Source organism: Physcomitrium patens, chromosome 17, assembly GCF_059467195.1.
Source record: "Physcomitrium patens ecotype Gransden chromosome 17, ASM5946719v1, whole genome shotgun sequence".
Lineage (NCBI taxonomy): Eukaryota > Viridiplantae > Streptophyta > Bryopsida > Funariales > Funariaceae > Physcomitrium > Physcomitrium patens.
Genome location: NC_143426.1, coordinates 7,045,251 through 7,062,322, shown reverse-complemented (window position 1 = coordinate 7,062,322; position 17,072 = coordinate 7,045,251). Strand labels below are relative to the sequence as shown.

Here is a 17,072-nt window from a genome sequence, read left to right as displayed (position 1 = left end):
TATGGACTCTGATCCGATTGTGTCAAAGAAAATCTTGTAATAAATGGATTGACGAGCAAACAAATGCAAGACGACCCCAATTGAGATTGTGGGTGGATTCGACATTCAATTTCAACTACCCACGGCCTCTCCTCTCGGAAGCTCGGTACACTGCTCGATTCTTAAACCCTTTACCATGCTACAAAATCTCTTCGGAGCAACTGATACAGCAGGATGTCGCTAGGTTGATGTTAGTTGATCTGCTTGAATGTGCATGACATTCTTTTCTTAGATGAGAGGCATGTATTAATATTACAGCATATACTCGGGCATGAGTTATGACATTATATTCATATTGATCGAAGTTTGTTCAAAGGATTTGAAATGCGGATTTTCACAGGGCCTAGGCTTGACTCAAGCACCTGTTTGGAAAGGTGCACAGTTACACATGAGTAAGTTGCCAAAGCCTATCATGGAGCTACTGGAGCGTCAATATAGTGCAATGCAATATTTGCAAGAGGTCCACGATGGAGAGACAGCTATATTGTTGTCCGAGCAAATGAGGGAGGTCTTGAAGATGATCAAAAGATGTCTTGCCTCGGGGACATACGACTGGCTACTATCATGGGTTGACCTCCCATTGGCAGGTTTATATCACTATTGTGCTAGAAAGTTTGATAAAGCACTCGAGATATGGAAGGAGATAAAAGAGTGTTCAGTCCATAAATCGGAATGTACCGATAAGTTGGAGGTTTCATCAACAGACTACCAAATCCCATTTGCTGCATTGGAGTACGAATTGAGTTTCTCAAACGCGTCTGTCCGGGGGAAATAGGACATCGTCTAAACGTGGGCTACAGCATCTTGCATAAGTGAGGAGAAAGGTGAGCAAGACGAACCACCTAAATCCTAAACCCTAAGCCATCGTTTGTTTAGGGTTACTACTGCCATAGAAATTTTCAGGGTGCATTAGAATGGCTACAAATATCAAAACACATGAGGCTGAAAGGACATCGAACGAACGGTGGTTGCCCACGGAGGAGGGGTCCGAGAATTGACTATGTTTGTTGCGATTATGACTATAATCGCTGCGAAATTGATCTTTTTACGAAGCTTGAAAGGCACAAAGAAGCAACTAATGCTCTAGAAAGTCTACTCCACAGCAAAGAATGCGTTCAGGAATCTGGTATCGTCGATTGCATCAACAATGATCTCCTGTGAGTGCTTGCAAACGTCATTTATGTTTTGCAAACTGTACCTAGTTATCAAATTTGCACCTATTTTTGTTGTTTGTGTTGTGTCGCTATTGTTCTGTATGTTCAAAGTGGGAGCTGGCATTCCTACTTTAAACTTCATGTGAGGTGGAGAAGGTGTACATACGGGTTAATTTTGAATGTTGCAGAGTTGATGAGAGTATCCTGGGACAATTGCCAACTTCAAGTCCAACAGAAACTGGCTGCATCTTTCTCAAGTGGTCAAATGAAATATGGTCACGTGGTTTTACTGAAGTGAGATGTGAATCCTCATTGTGCTGGACAAAGTCGAATGAGCTCCCACCTTTGGGAGCTAATTTTGATGCTATAATTGGACTATTTTTTGACCTTATACATCCGACTAGCTAAATGGCGATGAACAAATGACCGGCACAGGTGTATCAAATTATCTTTGTGGCTTTGGAATTCCTGGAACGTTATATCTTTTCACCTTAAAAGGTTTCTATTTTCAAGTTCTTGGGGTATCGTGTCAATACACCCATGAAATCACCTAATTTGAGTATCATGAGCTGAACGGGACTCAATCACCAGATTAATTATAATGGTGGAATTGCACATTGTTGGCGGTTCAAAAAACTTAGAGAGCTAAGAAAAAATTGAGCAAAATAGGAACGCAGCAAGGGTTCATGAGGTCAATTTGAAGGGAATGGATTGCAAGAGCTAAACTGAAACATTATGTATGCACGGTTGAGAAGTAGAAGAGAGCGGAAATCCCATATCTTCTACAAAATGGCATTAATAGTGAAATGCGCTAGTTTAATTAGCATGAGGTTCTCACTAATTTCGTGGATGCCCTTATCTGGAATTCCAGTTGGTTCAATCCTCGGTTAATTTGGAGCATCATTTATTGAAGTTGTCGTTTCCCACTCAACTGGCGTTTCGGAAACACAGCTCTCTGGGATGCCTGTACAACTTGGAATGGATGGATTGGGAAAATGCCATATTTCATATGGAGTGGTGTCTCGAGATCTTGGAGACTGTGCCAAGAAAAAGAGTGGCAGAGTTCAAGCAAATGGAGAAGGATAAGAGGGAAAACGTTCTCAGAGCCAACGAAGAACTTGAACTTGAACGGAGCCTGAGAGCTCTTAAATCTTGTGACCGGCTGAGGCAATGGATCATCCCCCCTCTCGTGGACCTTTATCACATGAAGAAGCAATACATGACAGCGTTTGATTATGGCTTTGTTTGCTACATGCAATTCACTGTGCTGAGATTGCCGACCATAAGTCGAAGACGGAATTGGAAAATTATATTTTTTAAAAAGCATATGCTGCAATATATCAGTGCGCCATCTCTGATTCTCCTAGTGATTCCAGATTGAAGATCTATGTTATCAAGAGAGTTTTGGGAATGTTTGAACTGATGGATGATTGGCCTGTGGAGTGCGGGATTCTGCAATTTTTACGAACGAAGTTCATGAGTGTGTGTGCAAACATGAAGGTGCATTGGATTTTATTCGACAAGAAAAGCAACTTCTAGACCAGTGGTACCCAGAACCCGAGCAGAAAATGGCAGAGAATTACTTGACTTGTGTGTTGATTGAAGCTACTTGTTTGTGGCACCCTTAAAGGCTGGATGAGATTGGGAGAGTCACGCACAAATACTGGGAAAGTACGGGCAAGAACCCAACTTTACTCCAAAATCAAGTTAAGAAACATATGGACAGGATGGGAGAAATCCCGCAGGGACTGCAAGGCTTACTTCACTTCATGCTACATGGAGATTTTGATGGGGTTCCAACTGAGCTACTTGAGTTGAGACGAAAAAGCGGAGAGTGTATAACGAAGAAGCAATTTTAATGCTTAATACTCTATTTTATTTGTGTGCTAAAGCTTTCAAAATTTTTAAGCATATTTTGCATTTGTTATGAATTTTTTTCACTTTTTTGCAACCATATTATGGTCGTTCTAAAATTCCAACTTGAGATTTAATAGTGAAAAATAGTTGAATCAATATTTTCAATATGCCATAGTGTGAAGAAAAAAATTTACTTTCACCTTCAATTGATTGATTTTAAAAATTTTACTTTAATCATTAAATATAATAAAAAGAATGTGGACAACACTATGGCAATTGCGGCATAGGAAGAATCTTTGTCACAATATGGTATTACAATTAATAACACCTTTTCATTCTATATTTAGCAAGAATTAAGCTTTTGTGTAACAATGAATTTTGAAGTTTCTCCAATTGAAGCATGTGATAAGAAGAAGCTTGAGATAGCTACAAAGTATGCTTCACTAACCATTATAGACCTAAATTAAAAATAGTTGTTGTAATAATCAACTTGCAATTACTCTACATTCACTAGATTTTTGTATTTTATTTTATCAACAAGGCTCAAGTTATCTTAAGCCTTGGCAGCATGCCTTGGTTTTGTCAAAACTCATGAATCTTCAATGAATACTTACTAAATTACATAATATTCTTGACTACTAAGAACATGATACCTTTTTCTAAAGTAGCAATAACACCATATTCATTATATTGTGTGAGCGTCTAAAAGCGCTACAAATTTAGTTAGTGATTAGTTAATAGAAAATAGTACCATTAGTTAGAATTTATAGTTAAAATAGTGGTTTGTAGTATTACATGGTGCTAGATGGTAGATTATGTTTAGGGAACTCTACATATCCATGATCTTGTGTGGTGGGTAAAATTTGATTTAAAATTAAACAAAGAGATCAATTAGGTGAAAAGAAAGTTTAGTTGAGGGCAGATTAGTGATTAGAATTTGATGTGTAGAATAAATGAATATTTATAAGCGAAAACAAGAACGAAAAAAAAAAAAAAATCAAGCAAGAGAAGGAGAAGGAAAAGGAAAAGGAGAAAGAGAAGGAGAAAGAGAAGGAGAACGAGAACAAGAAGAAGAAGGAAATAGAGATGGAGAAGGCGAAGGAGAACGAGAAGGAAATAGAGATGGAGAAGGCGAAGGAGAACGAGAACGAAATAGAGATGGAGAAGGTGAAGGAGAAGGAGAAGGGAGAAGCAAAAAGAGAAGGCGAAGGAAAGGGGGAAGGAGAAGGAGAAGGGGAGGAAAAGGAGAAGGAGAAGGAGAAAAAGACGGAAAAGGAGAAGGAGAAGGAGAAGGAGATGATAAAAGAGAAGGAGAAGGAAAATGAGATAGAAAAGGAGAAGGAGAAAGAGAAGCAGACGGAGAAGCAGAATTAAAAACAGTAGGAGAGAGAGATGCAGAAGGAGAGGGAGAAGCAGAAGGACAAGGAGAAGCAGACGGAGACGGAAAAGGAGAAGGAGAAAGAGAAGGAGAAGGGGAAGGAGAAGGAGAAACAGAAGGGAAGGAGAAAGAAAAGGAGAAGGAGAAGATGAAGGAGTGGGAATAAGAGAAGGAGAAGGAGAAGGTGAAGGAGAAGCAAAAGCAGAAGCAACAGCAATAGGAGAAGTAGAAGTAGGAGGAGGTGGCGGAGGTAAATATAATCCAGTCACCTCTAGCCAGAGACTATCTAGTGTGAAAAAGTTGGAGAAGATCCATTCCATTACTAAGTGAACAAAAACTATTTAGTTTGGTTGACAAGTAATTTGTAAACATTGGTCAATAAATAATTTGTAACGTCACAATTGTCTAAATTTGTATAGATAGAAAACAAACTGAGCATAATCAATCGCAAAGTAAGGTTTAATGCTGAGATCTACCAAAGCCAAGTAGATTGGAGGGTTCAGCCTCACCTGCATCCATGACAAAAAAATAAACAGTTAGCTGGTTTTTATGCCGTATGCGAGGTGTCTTTAACGTCAACCGCATGTTATTATTGTCACCAATCTCATAAGGCTAGAAGTAAGCTAACATCAAGGTATGAAGAAACAAGAAATACTATTCAAATAAACATATTCATACAACGAACCGTGCACACATCACTTTCCAAAGCACAAACATCCTATATAGAACGTGCTGCATTATTCACTACGGGAAATGAGGGTATAAATAACTACAACACAAATAACTAGCCAAGAAATAATTATGCAACAATTACTCAAGACCCGTTTTTGTAGTTATTTCCTGGTTTTGCCTCTTTGTGTAGTAAGAGATTGTCAATCTATAACTAAGTTGAGTTATAAATCTCTAATTATTTATACCTTATTTTCCAATAGCGATTGTTTGCAAGAATGTCTCAATATAATATGCCCTCAAATCGTGTCGCTCTTTTGCAAGAGACAATCTGTGGGCTCAACTATTCAGCTAGCTCATGAAAATTGCACCAGATCTGATCAACAATCTGTGGGCTCAACTATTCAGCTAGCTCATGAAAATTGCACCAGATCTGATCAACTAGGATGTTCCTTGAACGAGAATACTATACATTACTAGACAACAATATACAAATGCACCGAGTTTGATTAGGGAGGATGTTGCTCAAACTAGAGTACTGTACATTGCTAGAAAGCACTACATGAAGGTTAAGAGGCTCGTGTACTTTTTTGAACCACACTCAATCGTATAGATACATTGAATTCCACTTGATGGTGCCAGTCCAATATGATGCATAATAATTCTAGTATCTCCCAAAGTATCAGTATTATATGATACGCTCATAGTTTAAGTGATGCTGGGTCATAAAAATTGCATCTAGGAAAATCCTTGACACTTTCATCTGGTAGATGTATACACAAGGTCATTTCTCCAACCAGATGGTGGTTGGATGACCAACTTGCTGTCATGGGGGGATGAATGAACTCGTTTTTTGATGTAGTGATGTGTCATGGTGGGCCTCTTTTCACATTAGCTACGGATACAAGTCATGAAATGCATTAGTGCGCCATGGTGATGTCATGGGACATGGCAATTTGATCAAAGTAGAGACGTGGCTATTTTGCTCAGATGTAAAGGTTTACTTACTAGCCAATTGATGGTATAATCAACAATGACGAGGATCGTTCTATGATTCAAATCAACTATGAGTACTTAGCTGTGAATAAAGATTTAATTCTTTGTATAAGAAAGAAGAAGAAGATCCCTCCACCACCCCTAGTGGTACAACTAATTCATTAAGAGTGTAGCACTGGTATGCATACTCTTAAAGAATTGCATACCAGGCTCATTCTTAAGTTGTTCTTCTATATCAATTTGATAGCTAGTGTTGTAGGAAGCAATATTTCCATGGTGATAGACAATGCAATAAATTTTTTATTAACCCATGTGCTGGAGAATATACCTTCAAGCAAAAATTACCTAAAATTATTTATAAGACAATGTTCATTGAATCTATTTTTTACCATTGTTTGTATTAGGATATGGATTTCATCACATGTAAGACTATCTAAGCTAGACAAATATAAGATAGACATAACTTGTGAGAGAGCAATGTTATATGTCTACCGAACCAATCTGTTGGATTGAAATTTAATATATAGTGTGTACTGAAATGGGAAGGTACGTCTTTTATCATATTTCTTGAATGAGAATGCAGCGGGATTGCTATAGTTAAGAGACACCTCCACGTTTATAAAATGCACTGTAGGTATGGAGTTCGACCCAGGAAGACTATGATCAGAAGTCTCTTTCTTAATTTTAAGGATGTTGAGTGGATAAATTCAATATGGATTATCATTAACTTGTGGTTGATTTGGATCCAGAAAAATTTTGGGATTGCCGACATTGATGAGAAACAAGTTGTCAATGTAGCAAAAAGGGGTTTGGAATTTTGCCATGATATCAACACAGCCAAGTCTGGCCAGACGTTGGATGAATCTTATTTCGTAGGCTAAAAGATAAATGTTGTACCATACGATATCGGGATAAAGAGAGTTGCCTCAAGAAAGCACTGTGCTTCTGGTTGCCACTATTTTCTCAATCAAGTTAAAGATTTATAAAATCAAATTTCATACATATATATTAATCCTCCAAGAGGATAATTACATAAAATGTACAAGTCTTGGATGCATTAGACTTCCTAGGACATTTTAAGTCCCTCTATATTTTCCTAGGAAAATATTTTAGACCTTTAGCATCCAATAACTTCTAATCTAACCGTTCAATTGTGCTCAAACTTGTATACATATTAATATGTATCTTTAACCAACTTCTTACAAAACATCAACCGTAGATTATTCATAGATCTTTAGATCTAGTCTAAGTTTTGGCAAGTACAAAACTAGCCTAGTCTAAAAAATCCGTGTACTAAATCCTTCATAACTCATAATTCCAACATCCAAACATCAAGAAATTTTATACATGTCATTTTAACATATGTATCTATTTTCATGCCAAGTCTCAACTAAAAATTTGCTCAAACACTCAAGAAATGGCTCAAAATGTCACCCCTATGAAATGAAGCTTACTTACAACACCAATTATTTTGCATCAACTTTGAACAGCTCCTCTTCCTTCATTCCAAGCTAGAACTGATTATTATTTTTTCAAAAAATGTAGTCCATTAAGTAAGCTTTTAAATCCAACTTCCCGATCTCCAAAAGCTCTTGTATAACTCCATCTATTTACAAAAGGTGACAGTAGGTACAAATTTGACACCTTAACTTTAAGCACTCATATCTCACTCAAAAAAACACCAAATTACATGATTTTTGCACAAATTCTATAGCACTTCACCCATTTTATCCAAATTTCTCCTCTTCTCTTTAAAAATCTACCCTTATTTAACCTCTACACCTCGATTTAGACTCGGGCAACACCTTGATGCATGTTGGGTAGAATAGTCAAACCAATAGGAGTGAAGATTCATGCTATTAAGCCAACATGCCAATATGGGAACATGCCAACATGCCAACATGGGATGAATTAGGAGTCAAAATATTGCCCTTTTGACCCCTAAATCCCACTTTATCTTTTAATTAAAAATTCTAATCTATAGATTTGACTTTTTATTACAAACTAACAAAATCTTTTAAAACCTACTAACATTCTAAGGAAAAAAATAAAAGAAACTAAGGTTAAAATTAAGTTTTACAAAGATAATAATCACTTTTTTATTTTTTTATTTTTTTATTTTTTTATTTTGTTTTTTACTCTAATCAACTATCGAATGACAATAGGAAGAGAAATAAAATCCTCCGGCATGTGAATTTGATCGCCAAGTCGCAAAAGCCCAGCTGGTAAGATGCTTCGAGCGTCATAGCATCGGTCCGGGTCCGATTCCTTGGCCCATCGGAGTGGTTGATGAACGCATGGTTAGGGGACTGCTGGTAAGTTAGCAGTAAACAGCTGGTGGATGCTTCTAAATCTTAAGTTAGTAAAAAGTAGCAGTAAAGGCCTTCAAAAAAATGGATGGTGCTTGATAAAACGTATTGCACAATTGTAAATGAATGCAGCCATGACTCCACCACGCCAATCTAACCCTCCCCTTTTTTCCTTATTATTTTGATTTTTTACAATATCTACTGAAAGTCTTCACAACAACGGGTGAGCATGAAAATCCCATAGGAATTTCTAATTGCTATCTCCAAACATGATCATTTCTTTTATGGTATAGTGCATTGATTAATTTCATCCAATCTTGTGATTCACCCTCTTGTGATTCACCCTCTTCAGTGATGAGATTAGAGGAGTGCTTGGAGTTGTGGATCAACATTCTAATGTTTCACATTCATGCTTGCCTAGTGGCAGGTGGTGACATGATTTTATTGGCTGAGTTTCACAAAATTTCCATAATAAAACTCTTTTACCAGTAAAAAGAGTTTCACTTGATTCATGATGTGTGCAATTGACATATACCAACTTTTATGCCTTTTTCCATAAATTTGGTTCTAGGACTATACCCACATACTTAGAAAATAGCTTAAGACTTGTCAAGAATTAGAAGGAAGAAAAATAATATTAATAATGATAATGATGATAATAATAAAATAAAATATGATGAAAAAAACTGAAAATTAAAAAACATAAATTTGGTTTTAGGACTGCACCCACGTATCCAGAAAATAACTTTATAAGTCAAAAATGGGGGAAAAAAGGAAAAAAATAATGAAAAAAAAAATGGAAAAATATGGATTTGGTTTTAGGTTGTACCCACATATCTAGAAAATAGCTTAGTAAGTCAACAATTAAGAAATAGAAAAAAAGAAATAACATGATGACAAAAAATAAAATTTGAAAAAATTATTTTGTAGTTATATTTTGCTATTATGAGTTATTTTGGGCTATTTAATCTTTAGGGATGTGAATCTTATTTGTCATATAGAGGACATGGAAAGCCATTTCGATGGAAACTCTTGAAATCCTCATTGTTAGCTTGCCTCACTGAATGAAAGCTGTAATCAATATGCGGCTGATAGCACTTGGTAGTAGACAATGTGCTACAAAATGCTCTATTCTTGCACATTTTGATTACTTCAATGAAATAAGTTATTATGCCATAAGATTAGACTTCATAATTCCAAACACAATTCATAATTTACAAGTCCATGAATTTTGAGCCTCTGGTGTCATTTCAAAAATACATGTATAGTGATTAATTTTTAGCAAGGTGTGGAAAATTTACACTTGTTGGTGATTGTAATATACATGTACAATGCACTACCAGAAATATTGCTACCCCCTTTTTGTTCCAATACAAATGCACTCATTTTCAAATGCAATTTCTCACTATTTCATGCAATTCTGGCTTCAATGCATTCCTATGTAGTCCCAATCATGCATGCCAAAATTCAATTTCAAAAAATCAAAATCCCGTTTTTAATTTATTTTTCTATTTAAATTTTTATGGATTTATATTATAATTCACTGAAAAATATTGGTGATGAACTTTTGAAATTTGATTATGTAGATATGTAGGAAACATCCATATGCACATCTTCTATTCAACGAGCATCCCAAAAAACGTTTCACAATTCCCTCTATAGAGATTTTAATATTGAGATGACAATACCCTAATTTTAAAAATAGATATCTGTTTATTATAATTAACAAAAATAGTAATTATTAATTACCAAAATCTAATTAGAATAAATGAATATCATGCTCAAATATACAAGATTAGTTAAAATGCCATGGAAAAATAGAAAAATCTCAGTACAATAAAGAAATATCTATTTTTCAAAATTAGGGCATTGTCACCCCAACGTTAAAATTTTCTATAGAGATAATTGTGAGACTTTTTTGGAAGTGTTCCCTAAAGAAAAGATGTGCATATAGATATTTTCTACATATCTTTGTAAATCAAATTTCAAAAATCCATCAACAATATTTTTCAATGAATTGTTATATAAATCCATGAAGATTAAATTAAAAATTTACCAAAAATAGAGATTTGATTTTATGAGGTTGAAATTTGGTATGCATGACTTTAGCTACATAGAAATGCAATGATGCAAGAACTACATAAAAATTGTAAGAAATTTCATTTGAAAATGTGGAGTTTCAATGGGAACAAAGGGGTGCAACAATATTTTTGGTAGGGATATGTACTTTACAGTCCCCTTCAATAAAGTTATGTACTTTTTTTGGAACGTGACATCCACGATCCAAGTATGTGCAACTTTGAGAGAATCTTTCACATTGAACATAGTATGCATTACATCCAAAATTGCCATTGTGCCATGCAACTCTTTATCTAGTCACCTACCAAACCTTGATTTGACAACAAACATGCAAAAGATCTAGATTTTTTGAAGATTTTTCACATCACTATTGAAAAGCTGTCAAAATCTTAGTGCTTGTATCTTGACACAAACTTCTACTACGATGCCACATCCTCTTTATTTCGGAATTGGACTTTGATATAAGAGTTGTTGGTGCCTTGTTTTTCAAGTACATACATGAGTGGTTGATTCTACTACCTTCTTAGCAAATTGAAGTGATTATTTTGAAGAGATATTGTGCTCATTGACGTGGTGGAGGTGTGATGTGATTTTAATGAGAAGATTGGAGATTTTTTAAGGTGGATTGTAGATTGGGATATGACATTCTTTTGTATACTTGAAAAAAGTTGCAAAATTAGAAGAAGATATAAGGTATGTAGTTTATTCAACTTTAGTGTCAAAGTGTTGTGAACATTTAATGACAAGTTTTGGTGCTCGTTTTCAAATATTTGGTGATGTTCATTTTAAATTGCAAGTTTGTTTGATAGTTGGTTTCTGGCAACCAACCTTTATAGCATTGAAATTCTTCAATAGTACTTACATTTTTTTAGAAGGCATTCCATCCAAGGGTATTGTGGTGTTGTGAAGTAAATTTCTTGCTATATGTACATATATTGAATAATTCTAGCAAATGCAAGCTAGATATTTGATTTTAATTGTGCAACCATGAAGACTCAAGAATTGACAACAGAGGAGAAAGCGGTTATAGTTGGTATGCACGAAGCTAAGATGTTAGGTGCAAGTATTGCAAGGAATTTGGACATGCCAAAGACAACTATCTATACTATTATTAAAAACTTTAAGCTCCGCAAATTGTGGAATTTTTTAAACTATCAGGCGGACCTCAAAAACTTAATTTGTGTGATATGAGAGAACTTGGCAAACTATTTATGAAGAATCGGAACTTGTCGCTTGCTAGAATCATTGAACATAGCCCTAACACATTGAAGAAGGCTATTCAAATTCTTGGTTTTAGCAATCGAATTGCAGTAAAAAAGCCATTTTTGAGCATGAGACATAAAGAAGCAAGGTTAGAATTTTCTAGAGAGCATGTGCATTGGATTGCCTTAAATTGGAAGAATGTCACATGGATAGACGAATCTACATTTGAAATTGGAAAGAGGTCACAACAAGTGCAGGTTTGGCGTCGATCTTATGAACGCTATTCTCAAGACTGTTTAGCACCAATATTCAAATCCGCCCGCACAGTGATGATGGTATGGGGTGCCTTTACAGGATTTGATATATGTCCACTAGTTATCATGCCTCTTGATAGATGTGAGTGCAATTAGTGTTACCCTTGCCTTTTTATTATCAATTATGGTGATTTCTATTAGAAAGCTCAATTTTAGTTTAGAAAGTTCAAAAAAATTACAAAATATAGTAAATTAGTAGTTATTTGGCTATATATGTATTTAGACTTAGTTTTGGACAAGTAGATAGTTGATCTTGGGGTAAAAATGTATTGTGAACACATTGGTAGTATTAGTTTTGTCCAAAAAAAATTCTATTTTTAGATATAAGCGACCTCAGCCCAACAATCGGGTTTTTACTTTTGGGTCATTTTGGCCTTTGATCTTTAGTTAAGGATTTTTGTTTTCAAGGGTAGAGATGAAGCCGCCACCCTTAGGCCACCTCTCTTGTGGATAAGAGGGGTTGGGCAGCCACTCTTCTCTCTCTCTCCTTTGTGTGAGCGAAGCCATGCCAAATTGCTTCCCCTTTTGCTTAAGTGTTAGTAAAATTCCCTCCAAGGCTATTGGCCTCGGATTTTTGTCTCTCAAAATTTCGAAAAATATTTCCTTCTTGAGATATCTTGTAGTTAGATATCTTGTGTTGTATGCTTTTCAAAAACACCAAGCACGCTCCATTTGAAGCTAAGGTCAATTTTTGGCGATTTTTCAAAATTGGAGAGGTGCACAGCTGTTGGTCGAGGATGGAGCGACTTAAAAAAACCATATCATGAATAACCTTACCTTGATTTTCTTGGGATTTTTTGTATTAGATGGACGCTAAAGTCTTGTTTTTTCCTAAATTTGAAGTGCAGCATTTAGATTTTTTTTGGATTTTTAATGAATTTTCAAGTATTTTGGGGTCTGCTGCCTTGATATAACAAAGGCAGAATAGGTACCCTAAGTTTGCGATGCTACACCTTTGTGTTCAAGTATGTGCTGTTTATGAAAATCAATAAATAGTAGGTGCATCAATTCTAGTTTCCAAAAAAATTTAAACATAATTTTTGGATTTTTTAAAATTTTTGGTGGAATTCTAAGTGAGTGGGGGTCTATTGTCCTTACAATTCTAAAACGTAGTTTTGGAATTTCATATCTTCTTGTCTAGAAATTTGTTTTTAATGTGATTTGTTGAGTTTTAAGCGCGCTGAAGTCTTCTTTCAAGGAAATTTTTCTTGAATTTTAATTGTTCATGGCTAAATTATAAGAGATTTTCAAGGAGAAGGAGGTGCTGCCACCTCTAGTTCAACTAATGGCGGTAAGTTTGTTTTCCTTGATTCACTTCTAATCACCTATTTTAATCTTCGTTATCAATCTTAATTTGAGTTACTAGTCTTAATCATAATTATTATTATTAACATTATTTATCTACTCTAGTCTCCATTATTAATCATAATCCTAATTATTAGAATCTAATCTTAATTATTAAATCTAATCTCTATTATTAACTCTAATATCTATTATTAATCATAATCTTCATTATTAGAGTCTAATCCTAATTATTTATCTTAATCATAATTATTAACTCTAATCTCAATTATTAATCCTAATATTGATTATTAGTTCTAAGAGTAATCATTAGTCCTAATCTTAATTATAAAATTTAATTAATTATAATCAATCATTGATCATAAGTCTGACTTAGATTAAGGTAAGGTATTGATTTGAGTAAGGAAGAATCAATACTTGCTTGGAAGGCCTTTATTATTAGGACTACAAACGCCAATAACTAATAAAAACTAAAAATTAATTAATAAATAAATTACTAACTAAATAAAAAAAATCCTTTGTGAGGCATTTAATCTCATAGTGGAGGTTTTCGGCTCACAATAGACAAACAAGCAATGATTTTGTAGAACTAGTTTATGAGAGTCGATTGAACGGGTTTTATTTCAGGCACAAGAACTGTAGCAACCTTGTACTCATGGAAGATGGTGCTCTTATGCATCGAAGTAGCCAACCAAGGCTTTGGAGAGAAGTGCATCAAATGAGAATGCTCAATTGGCCTGCAAATTCACCGGATTTGAACATCATTGAAAACCTTTGGAAGATGGTAAAAGACTTCATACAAAAATAAGTCCTACCAAAGAATAAAGAAGAAATGGTCAAAACCATTCAATGGGCATGGGAAAGTGTGAGTCAAGAGATTATAAACACTCTCATTTTTAGCATGCCTTTCCAAATGATGGCAGTTATGAATGCTTGAGGCAACCACACTAAGTGGTAGCTAGTTTGTTAATAAAATATCTATTGTTGTGTGATTTTACGATTTTGTCAAGAAATTCTTTGTAGACATGAAAGTAGACTCTATTACCTTTCCAATGTACTTTATGATTTTGGATTTAGAGCTTTTTTGAGATAGTAGTCACATTTTGAATTTGTAGTTTTCTCACAGTTTAGCAGTTTTTTCTCTCTGTACGTAACTTTACTGAAGGGGACTGTACAATGGATATCATGCTGCAGTATATAGTAATTGCAAACATGATCATGCACATACCATAATATTCAATCTACACATTTGCACGTCTTCTAGTATAATTGTTAAATAAGGTCAATAACACAAAAATCTTAACCAGTACCTTAGGCCTTGAGTTGTACAGTTGTTGTTCCTTTGATTTCACAGTGAAATAAAACCATTTCACTTTTGTTGGAAAAATTAACTAAATAAACAAAATCCAATAAAAGGATATTTTGCCTCCATTCAAGTATTACTTCATTTTACTTATGAACACAAATGCCAATTTACCCAAGATTTTCTCTAGTTCAAAGAAACAGTTACAATAATCACAGCATCAAATTGTTGCACCTTGTTCGTAAGATGGCATGTATTTGCATGCTGTCACCTCTGCTCCCAAATCTGAGGATCACCAGGACTGGAATCACCAGTACACTCACAGGTTATTGGTGCTAAAGTGAAGCTAAAACAAGTTTCACTTTGAGTTTAGAGACCACCAAGCTTGTTCACACTTAATAAAAATAGACTACCTAGATCCTCATTTTAATATTACTATATTTTATTCTTAATAGCTATTCGAGATGAAAAAGACAAGATATCTTTGAATAACAAAAGGTGACTTTCACAAAAATTATAATCTTTTTAAGTAAAATGTGTGTAGGTTGCTATTTATGCTCATACACTACAATAATCACCAACCAGAACATGCCTTTGAATTGAATAGGCAAAGAAGTCCAAAAATAATTGGGAGCAGTAACAAGGTCTCTTGGGCAAATGTCAGTTTGGTTACTGATGAGCGACGTGGGTGGGTTTGGGGCTGTCGTCCGATGACCGTGTTAGCACTGGTTGTATATCATTTCCTATGAATTAACTTTGGTTTTTTTTCTCCTTAAAAAAATAAAACAAAAAAATCAACAAGATTCCATTTGCTTCACTTCCCACTATAAGTCAGAATTTATTAAAATAATCCATTCACTACATTCACGGGTCCAATTAAGGACTAAATTGTGTCAAAGTGCACCATAATAGTAACTTATATCACTTCATAAATCTCCTAAAACAGTGTGCTTGGGATTGCAATTTTTCACCACATAAAGTTTGTTCAATTTTAATAACCCTGTACATTGTTTATGGTACTTTTGTAGGGTTGGTTCACAATGCCCAGTCACATTTTGAGCCTCCTACCTTAGTTGTGTGTCTATGTAATTGGAGTGATGAAGTTGAAGTCAATATTGGAATGCATGATGTGTGTAAGCTGTAACCAGTATTGGTGTGTAGAATTCAAACTAATTGGAGGTTGTGTTGGAGGTTTGGGTGGAGAGTAGATTGTACTGTACTGAACAGTAGGCCAATTGGGTAACATGTGAAGTGAAATAATATCAATGTCCAATTCTATCCAATTGGTTGAGATCCATACAAGACATTTGAAAACATGGTGAACATTAATGACTATTTGCCAATATTGACTTACATGAATCAATATTGGCCATTATTGCATATATTTCATTTTGTGTTTGAAAATTTTTAGTGTTTAATCAAATTCTTTATGAATTTGATTATTTATATTGAAATGATGTGATGGGTTTCTTATTTGACCTTATTAATGTAACAATGTTGATTAGTGAAAGCATTCCATCTACCACTTTCATGAATTTGTATTATAAAATAATCAATGCTCCATCAAGTTGGTTTGTTATACTATTTTAGAATCAACAATGCCTAATTAGATCCATGTTGATCTGCTTTTATAAAAAGCCTCATTACTCACATCATCCTTGTAAAACTACCAATTATTTAGAGATTTTGGTTGACTTATTTCTTTTCAAATTTTCATGTAAAACAAACACATCTTCATTATAAAATAGATAAGAAAGCCACCACCTTACAAGCAGATAGTTAAACTTTTTTGAATGAAATTAAACCTCATGATTATTATTATCATTTGTGCTTTAGAATGGTGAAACACTACTATCAATAATATGTTTTAATCTTTATTTTATTCTCACATTTTTGTTATATTATGATTTTGTACAATTTGAACTATTTTTAGGCATGCTAGCTATGGTGCTTTAGTAGCACTAGCAAAAAGATGGTATGAATCAATCTTATGCTATTAGACTTAGATTTAGTGCAAGGATCACATGTTAATTCTCATACTTTTTGTAGTAACAAATGGCATTACACTGAATTATCAAAATTAGTGCTCCTCATGCTTGTTCCATTCCAAAATTACTATGAGTTTTTATTATTAGTGCAACTCACACTAAATATGATAATTTGTGTAGTGGTGGTTTATGTCAAGTGTACACTGTAAACTATCATTAGCTGGTGTACTTGCTGGTAGTCTCATACCATCTTTCCACTAGTGTTGGACATGGATTTAAGTAAATTGGACTTTTTGTAAAATCCCCATGGGTACATATTAGACAATTCAGGATTTTAGGAGCAGTGCATATGTCAAAACCAAGCATAGTTGAATGCATGGACAAGGTGTTGATATCCACTGTTTTGTGAAGGAGAATGATGTTGCTGAAAGGCTGAGAAAAATGATGTCGCTGAGCAGTAAGGGCATGGGATTCAATGTCC

General features: G+C 34.6%; 1 protein-coding gene and 1 long non-coding RNA gene across 2 annotated transcripts; both read left to right on the top strand.

Annotated features, from left to right (window-relative positions):
• Window positions 1–4: 4 nt before the first annotated feature.
• On the top strand, window positions 5–5,975 carry LOC112294153 (uncharacterized). The gene is given in 4 exon segments (XM_090243660.1): window positions 5–145; window positions 380–863; window positions 1,143–1,196; window positions 2,065–5,975. A coding segment is annotated over 1 exon segment (444 nt). The 5' UTR covers window positions 5–145; window positions 380–863; window positions 1,143–1,196; window positions 2,065–4,136; the 3' UTR covers window positions 4,581–5,975.
• Window positions 5,976–9,206: 3,231 nt separating this feature from the next.
• LOC141046453 (uncharacterized) lies at window positions 9,207–15,337 on the top strand. The gene is made up of 3 exons (XR_012219457.2): window positions 9,207–11,174; window positions 11,445–13,289; window positions 13,928–15,337. It is a non-coding gene; the product is annotated as an uncharacterized LOC141046453 (long non-coding RNA).
• Window positions 15,338–17,072: the final 1,735 nt, after the last annotated feature.